This window comes from Trachemys scripta, chromosome 2 (assembly GCF_013100865.1).
Source record: "Trachemys scripta elegans isolate TJP31775 chromosome 2, CAS_Tse_1.0, whole genome shotgun sequence".
Taxonomy (NCBI): domain Eukaryota; kingdom Metazoa; phylum Chordata; order Testudines; family Emydidae; genus Trachemys; species Trachemys scripta.
The window spans coordinates 227,406,088-227,415,362 of NC_048299.1; the positions used below are offsets into that span (position 1 = coordinate 227,406,088).

The following is a 9,275-nucleotide window of genomic DNA, read 5'->3' on the forward strand; positions in this document are numbered from 1 at the left end:
ACTGTGTGGGTGCTAGGTGGTGGTGGTGTCTTGTGATATACAGGAGAACAGACTAGATGACCTGGTTGTACCTTCTGGTCTTTAACTCTGACTTAAACAGTGATTCCCCAACCTTTTTCATCTGGCGGGTGCCAGACGACGAGCCACAGAGGACCGTGGCGGCGGACGAGCATCCACCGAAATGCCACCGACAAGCACAGTCATCCAGAGGCGTCGCTGCCGAAAATCAGCAGCATTTTGGTGGCGACACCTCTGGATGATGCCGCTTGTTGGTGGCATTTCGGCGGATGCTCGTCTGCTGGCCAGTATGCAGATGCACTTATATGCCTCGGCAGGCACCATGGCGCCCGCGGGTACCACGTTGGGGACCCCTGACTTAAGACTTTTTTTGAGGGTTGAGTTGAGAGGGCTTGTAGCTTCGTTGGGTTTGGAAGTTCTTTTGTGTCATATTTGATAACTCGATGCATTTTGTATGTTTAATTTTGTACTTGTGGGCCTATAATGATAGTTGCATTAATAGTAAAATACACTAAATATACTGCTGTAGTCTTGGATTAGTTTAGACGTAGCATGGGCTTCTGGTTAGTGCACATGACTAGATGTCAGATGGGTAGTTGCTTTATGACCTTGAGCAAGTTGCTTACTGCTCTGTCTTAAATGGAAATAATACACACATGCTTGTATTTAAAATCCTGGTTGAAAAATACTAAACATATGAAAAGAACTAACATTTGAAATGCCATTGGTGTTGATACACAGCATCTCCTTTTGATACTTATTTCTCAAGTGAAACGGTCACAGAAATAGGTAGCTATGTATCATATGGAGAAGTACTGTTTTATGTCCTAATGGTCATTCTGTATGTCAATTAATATTAGATCACTGATAAAATTTTCAAGAGCCTGCCTAGCTTAAGTTCCTTAGTAAATTTTGAAAGCCAGTGGGTCATTGGGTAGAATTTTCAAAATGCACCTATATCTTTATTATGTGACATTCTGTGTGAAACTTGAGCAGCCCAAATTTATTTATTATAAAGGGGTATCTACTTATTCTTTAACATTTGAACTGGTAACCTTTAGGCTGGATGCGCATAGCCTCCGGTATTGTGGTCCTCGAAAGAAAGTGGCAAAACCAACCTAGTGACTGGTTTAAAAAGTTTATGCTGTCTGACAGTTTGAGCAAAACCATGTATAACTGCCAGCACTCCACAGCAACTGTAATCTTAATGCTTTGTTGGTAATGTGCAATAACAGATGTTGTGTGTAAATCCTCCAAACCCAAACAGGAGATTATCTCCCAAAGTATAAGATGTAACCTGGAAATGTAGAATTAACCTACCTTTAATGTAGCATTATATGAATGCATGTAAACTAATAAGTGAAATATAAAAAATATTTTCATACATTTCTGATATTTATACTAAATTTGTCAAATTAGAACTTTCTATGGTGAAAATTTAGTATATACAATTGTTCTCTTCTTTCTAAAGCGATGGACTTGGGAAGAAGACAGTAGACTGAAGGATGGGGTAAAGAAGTTTGGAGTGGGAAATTGGAATAAAATTCTGATTCATTATGACTTCAACAACCGAACCAGTGTCATGTTAAAAGACAGATGGAGGACTATGATCAAGAAAGACATTGCTTAGTTGGACAGTGAGAACTAACTTCAAGTCTTGCACCACTTTTCCCATGAGGATAATGTTTGGACACCTAGCTAGCTTTTCCCAATAATTTTGGTTATAAAGTGTTGTGGGCAGTTAAAGTTGATATAAAATAACTTCCTGTGTGTAAATTCACTAATACAGTAATTAAGACTGTTTCTCTCTCTCTCTCTCTCTCTCTCTCTCTCTCTCTCTCTGCATGTGTATACTAGGAAAAGCAATAAGTAATAATGTAAGCTCTTAATCTTATATTTTTTTCCTTTAGAAGGTGTTAATATTTTTGAATTTTTTTAATTCTGCAAAGCAAAAGATACCATAGCTTGTCAGTTCTGGTTAGATAACGTAAAGTCTCAAAACTAGCATCCTGAAGGTGGAACCAGAACAATAAAAGGTATACATCATCTGTATATGCTCTTGTTTGAGTATAGATATGTAACTTAACATAAAAGATGGCATTTGTCTGTATAAAGTGGATGTTATCACTCATGAAATGTAAATGTTTTACTTAATTTGTAAAATACTAATTATGTAATATTAAAGATGTAAATAGACTGTAAAACAGTAAGCTGTCATAAAGACTTGCATCTGCAATTACTCGTGGGTTTTTTTATCATCAAAGAATCAGATTAAGGTAGGTCATGCAGCATCAATGATGTTTTTGATCTCTGTACAGCATTTCATTCTTGAGATACCTTGGTCAAAGTGGCTTGTACACTTATCTGCAGGCATGACTGCACAAAAATCTTGCATTGCTAATTTAAGATACTGCCTGCAAGTGTGTGGTTTTTTTGTAGAAATACTCACGGCATTACTCTATATTTGTAAAGATGCCATTTGGAATTTCCCTACGCTGCTGCCACAACTGAAAATTAATCTTAGTTCTTCTTTCACAGAAGGGGAAATTGGGGTGAGGTAGAACAGGAGTGGGGAGTAATATTGTGATAGTACCTATTATTGCAGGTCACTTAATCCTCTTGTGGGTTTCTCTCCTCCCCCCCCCCCCCCCCCCCAAAAAAAATCAGGATGTGGAAGGTTTGAGACATGGTTCGGTAGCCTGTTTAGTCGACACAGGGCAGGCCACTGTGCATAGGGAATGATATAGCTAGCTCAGAGGACTGCTTCTGTATTCTCTCACCGTCAGCTAATGAAGATAAACTCTGGGAAGGGCAGCTCATGTAAGAGCATCAGGATGCTATTCGCTCATATCAAAAGAGTGAGTGCTCCTAAGCAGGACAGTGTGCCACCTATTGCCTTGTAGGGAGCATCTACCTGTGGTACAGAATGCCAAAATCTCAAGGAAAAGGCTTTGTAAGTCAAGGAGAAAACACATACTTCCCTGTCTACCAGGTCATGTTAGAAATTATTGTGAAATCAGTCAGTTACCTTTTCACAACTTCTAGAGGTTAGACCAGTACCACCATGATGGGTCTAGCAGACAGCCATGGTTCATGATGACAAACAGCTGCTTCAATGGTGCGCTGCCTATTCTTAGGCTCTTTAAGCAAGTTGCATTAGACTTTTCACAATAACTCTCTCTCCTGAACACCTTCCTCTTGACATTCACTATGGTGGCAAAAGTTTGAGATCTCCAAATAAGATTTCCTGCTGCATCTAGTTCATACGTCAGTATTCTATCAGAGCTCCTAGATTCGGGTGTAAACCAGTTTTCTCTGAGATCCTCTCTGTCCCATCAGCGAAGGAAAACAGAAGTCAAAAGATTCCAGAAATGAGCTGCTGCCTGGGTAAGCGATATAGGGACATTGATCCACCTTCTACAGAGACAGGAGGACCTTATACTTTGGATGGCCTCCACCTCAATAGAGGGGGGACTAATAGTCTCAGGGACAGACTGGCCAGGGTTGTCAGCAGGGTGTTTAATAATAAAAGGGGCGGCTTAAAGGAGGAAGAGTATGAATGAACATTCAGTACACAATCAAGATGGAGAGAACCAAATCAAGGAATCAAAAGTCATGGAAAAAAAATTAATTGCCTATCCACCAATGCTAGAGCCTGGGTAACAAATGAGGAATTGAATTGCTCATTTATGAGCATAAATTTGATCTAGCTGGCATTACTGAACCTGGTGGGATGATTCCCATTATTGGTATGTTAAAATCAATGGTTAATGCCTATTTGGAAGGCTCAAGTTGGCAAAAGGGGTGGGGGAATGGCATTCTGTCAAAAATGGCTTTACCTGTTTCTAAGTCACTTATAACTCAGAAGAAAATGATATTGAATGCTTATGCATCAAGGTCCTAACAGATAATGCACAATATGGGGTATTGGTGTGTCTGTTGCAGCCTACCAGATTGTGCTGTGCAGCAGGCTGACTGGCTTCTTGCATATTATCAACAATGCATAGAGAAAAAAGCTGAATGACTTTGATTTCAGTGACATGCTGGCACTCTTTATGTTGTACTAAAACATCCTTGGAATTTCTAAATATTATAGATGACAATTTCTAACTCAGTGTTGCGTCCAACATGGGGAAATTCTAAACTTTGTCTTGACAGATAGAGGAATTTGAGAGAACTAAAAATTAATAGCAACTTAGGTACAAATGATTGACTTGATCACATTTATCAAGTGCAAATAGAATAAAGTCCACACCAGTGACATAAATACATGGAGCTATTAATTACTAAGAATTGTAGAAAATTGATAAGGGAAGCAAAGGGATACAAGGAGAAATCTATGACTAGCAGAGTTAAGGACAATAAAAATTTATTTATTTATTTATTGTTTCTAACAGACACTTTAAAAAGCCTTCTAACAATGGCATTGATCCATTACTAGATTGAAATAGAATTATCAATAATAATGCAGATTGAACATTTCTGCCTTATAAGTATTTGGGGAAAAGAACTGATGATCTAGTCCTACAACATTCCATTCCAGTAGTATCTCAGTATGATGTTAAAACAGCGGCTACCAATGTTAGACATTTTTGAGTCAGCAAGTGTAGTTAACTTGCATCCAACAGTTTTAAAAGAGCTGGTTGAGGAGCTCACTGGACCATTAATGTTGAATTTTCAACAAGTCTTGGAACACTGGGGAAGTTCCAGAAGATTGGAAGAAAGCCAATATTGTTGTGCCAGTATTTAAAAAGGATAAATGGGATGAGCTGGGTAATTATAGGCCTGTCAGTCTGCCAACAATCCTGAGTAAGATAACAGAGTGGCTGCTATCGGACTCAATCAAGAATTAAATGAGGGTAATACAACATCGGTTTTTGGAAAATAGATCCTGTCAAACTAATTTGATAACCTTTTTTGGATGCGATTACAGATTTGGTTGATAGATGTGATAGCGTTGATGTAATATACATAGACTTTGACTTGGAACTGCATGATACTCTGATCCTAGAACTAGAAGGATATAAAATTAACCTTGTGCACATTAAATGGATTAAAAGCTGGCTAACTGATAGGTCTCAATGTAATTATAAATGGAAAATCATCAAATGAGTGTGTTTCCAGTGGGGTCCTGCAGGGATCAGTTCTTGGCTTCACACTCATTAACTTTTTTTTATTAATGACCTGGAAGAAAATATAAGTTCATCCCTGAAAAGTTTAGATGACATAAATTGGGGGAGTGGTAAATAATGAACAGGACAAGTCACTGGTTTAGACTGGTCTGGATCACTTGGTAAGGTAGGCCCAAGCAAAGAGAATCACAGGACTAGAAGGGACCTCAAGAGATCATCTAGTACAGTCCCCTGCACTTATAGTAGGACTAAGTATTATATAGACCATTCCTGACAGGTGTTTGTTTGTCTAACCTGCTCTTAAAAATCTCCAATGACAGATTCCACAAGACAATTTATTCTAGTGCTTAACTACCCTGATGGTTAGGAATTTTTTCCTAATGTCCAAACTAAACTGCCCTTGCTGCAATTTAAGCCTACTGCTTCTTGTCCTATCCTCAGGGGTTAAGAAGAACAATTCTTCTCCCTCCTTGTAACAACCTTTTATGTTCTTGAAAACGGTTATCATGTCGCCTCTCGGTCTTCTCTTTTCCAGACTTAAAAAAAAAAAAACCTAACTTTTCCAGTTTTCCCTCACAGGTCATGTCTTCTAGACCTTTAATCATTTCTGTTGCTCTTCTCTGGACTTTCTCCAATTTGTTCACATCTTTCCTGAAATGTGGTGCCCAGACCTGGACACAATCCAGGTTGAGGCCTAATCAGGGGGTAGTAGAGCAGAAGAATTATTTCTTGTGTCTTGCTTACAAGACTCCTGCTAATACATCCCAGAATAGTGTTCACTTTTTTGCAATAATGTTACACAGTTGATTCATATCTAGCTTGTGGTCTACTATGACCCATGGATCCCTTTCTGCAGTACTCCTTCCTAGGCAGTTATTTCCAATTTTGTATGTGTGCAACTGTTTGTTCCTACCTAAATGGAGTACTTTGAATTTCATCCTATTTACTTCAGACCATTTCTCCTGTTTGTCCAGATCATTTTGAATTTTAATACAATCCTCCAAAGCACTTGCAAACCCTCCCAGCTTGGTATCGTCCACAAACTTTATAAGTGTACTTTCTATGCCATTATCTAAATCACTGAAGATATTGAACAGAACTGGACCCAGAACTGATCCCTGTGGGACCCCACTCATGATGCCCTTCCAGCATGACTGTGAACAACTGATAACTACTCTACTACTTTTCAGCCAGTTTTGCAACCACCTTATAGTAGTTCCATCTAGGTTGCATTTCCCTGGTTTGTTTATGAGAAGGTCATGCAAGACAGTATCGAAAGCTTTACTAAAGTCAAGATATACACGTCTACCGGTTCTCCCCCTCCACAAGGCTTATTACCCTGTCAAAGAAAGCTATCAAGTTGATTTGACATGATTTGTTCTTGACAAATCCATGCTAACTGTTACTTATTACCTTATTTTCTTCTAGATGTTTGCAAATTCATTGTTTAATTATTTGCTCCATTATCTTTCCGGGTACAGAAGTTAAGCTGACTGGTCTGTAATTCCTTGGGTTGTCCTTATTTCCCTTTTTATAGATTGGCACTATATTTGCCCTTTTCCAGTTTTCTAGAATCTCTCCGGTCTTCCATGACTTTTCAAAGACTTTTCAGCTCCTCGAGTATTCTAGGATGCATTTCATCAGGCTCTGGTGACTTGAAGACATCTAATTTGTCTAAGTAACTTTTAACTTTTTCTTTTCCTATTTTAGCCTTTGATCCTACCTCATTTTCACTGGCATCTAATCGCCACCAATCTTCTTGATGAAAACCAACTCAAAGAAGTCATTAAGCATCTCTGCCATTTCCACATTTTCTGTTATTCCCTCCCCCCCCTCATTGAGTAATGGTCCTACTCTGTGCTTAGTCTTCCTCTTGCTTTTAATGTATTTGTAGAGTGTTTTCTTGTTACCCTTTGTCTCTATGATCTCATTTTCTGCCTTTAGCCTTTCTAATTTTGTCCCTACATACTTGTTATTTGTTTATATTCATCCTTTGTCATTTGACCTAGTTTCCACTTTTTGTAGGACTTTTTTATTATTTTATTTTATTTTTTAAATTTTAGATCCTTGAAGAGCTCCTGGTTAAGTCAGGATAGTCTCTTGCCATACTTCCTATCTTTCCTACGCAGTGGTATAGTTTGCTCTTGTTCTCTTAACGTCTCTTTGAAAAACTGCCAACTGTCTTCAATTGTTTTTCCCCTTAGACTTGTCTCCCATGGGATCTTGCGTACCAACTCCCTGAGTTTGCTAAAGTCTGCCTTCTTGAAATCCATTGTCTTTATTTTGCTGTTCTCCCTCCTACCATTCCTTAGAATCATGAACTTTATCATATCATGATCAATTTCACTCAAGCTGCCTTCCACTTTCAAATTCTCAACCAGTTCCTCCCTATTTGTCAAAATCAAATCTAGAACAGCGTCTCCCCTAGTAGTTTTCTCCACCTTCTGAAATTAAAAAATTGTCTCTAATACATTCCAAGAACTTGTTGGATAATCTGTGCCCTGCTGTGTTATTTTCCCAGTAGCTGTCAGAGTAGTTGAAGTTCCACATCACCACCAAGTCCTGTGCTTTGGATGATTTTGTTAGTAGCTTTTTTTTTTAAGCTTCATCCACCTCTTCCTGGTTAGTTGATCTGTAGTAGACCCTTTCCATGACATCACCCTTGTTTTTTAACCTTTTTATCCTTACCTAGAGACTTTCAACAGGTCTGTCCTATTTCTATCTCAACCTCAGTCCAAGTGTATACATTTTTAATATATAAGGTAACACCTCTTCCCTTTTTTCCCCTGCCAGTCCTTCCTGAGCAAGCTGTACCCTTCTATACCAATATTCCAGTCATGCATATTATGCCAACTATGTCATAGTTGTTTATTTACTAGCATTTTGAGTTCTTCCTGCTTATTCCCCATACTTCTCGCATTAGTATACAGACATCTAAGATACTAAGAAATAATGTGCATTTTTAATAGGCTAAATATAGATCTAGGAACAAAGAATATAGGCTATACTTACACTATGGGGGTGAACTCTATCTTAGGAAGCAGTGACTTTGAAAAAGATTTGGGGGTTGTAGTGGACAAACAGTTAAACATGAGCTCTCAGTGATACAGTGGCCAAAAGGGCTAATGCAATGCTTGGATGCATAAACAGGGAAACTTCAAGTAAGAGTCTAGTGGTTATTTTAGCTGTGTATTGGCACTGATGCAACCACTGCTGGAATACAGCATCCAGTTCTGGTGCGAACATCTCAATAAGGATGTTGATAAATTGAAGAGGGTTCAGAGCCACAAGAGTGATATTAAGGGATTAGAAAATATGCCTTATAGTGATAGTCTCAAGGAACTTTGACAAAGAGAAGGTTAAGGGCTTACTTGATTAGTCTCTAAGTACTACACAGGAAACAAATATTTAATCATGGGCTCTTCAATCTAGCAGAGAAAGGTATAACACAATCCAATGGCTAGAAGTTGAAGCCAGACGCATTCTGTTTGGAGATAAGGCATACATTTTTAACAATGAGTGTAATTAACCAATGGAACAATTTACCAAGGATGATGGCAGATTCTCCACTATTGACAATTCTTAAATCAAGATTGGGTGCTTTTCTAAAAGATATTATCCAGGAATTAATTTGGGGAAATTCTGTGGCCAGTGTTATACAGGTCAGACTAGATGATCAGAACAGTCCCCTTGGGCCTTGGAGTCCATGAATCTAAAACTACAGAAAGTCTGTCTCATCAGGTGTCCATGATTTCAGGAGTGGACGAATCTAAAGTGTTGTGCTGCAATAGGAAACTTGTCTTCCATAATGTTATACTAGTCAAGTAGCCAAGACAGATGCTATGTTGAAAGTAAGTAATAAAGATACCTGCAATTCAGTCTTGTTCAGTGCTATTACAGTGCAAATTTCAAGTGTCAATTCATCAGTGGGAAGAGAGCTAGACCAATACTCGGTGCTTTCGAAAATCCTACCCAAGACTTTTAGCCAGTGAACAGTGGTTCAAGTACAGTTAGTCCCTTATTTCACTGCTGTAACCCAGATACAATTTTAAAGTAAATGAGCATTTTTACTTTGAGATGGGTCAATCACCTGTTACATCACTGCAGCAGGGACAATAGGACAAT

At 38.5% G+C, this 9,275-nt stretch overlaps 1 protein-coding gene across 3 annotated transcripts in view; it reads left to right on the forward strand.

Annotated features, from left to right (window-relative positions):
• Positions 1–2,247, forward strand: part of TERF1 (telomeric repeat binding factor 1) — a 28,594-nt gene extending 26,347 nt beyond the window's left edge. For all 3 annotated transcript variants that reach the window (XM_034763109.1, XM_034763108.1, XM_034763110.1), the window contains one exon: positions 1,490–2,247. In XM_034763109.1, coding sequence (XP_034619000.1) covers positions 1,490–1,648 — 159 coding nt within the window. In that variant the 3' untranslated portion in view covers positions 1,649–2,247. The remainder of the gene's footprint in view (positions 1–1,489) is intronic.
• The last annotated feature ends 7,028 nt before the right edge of the window (positions 2,248–9,275 follow it).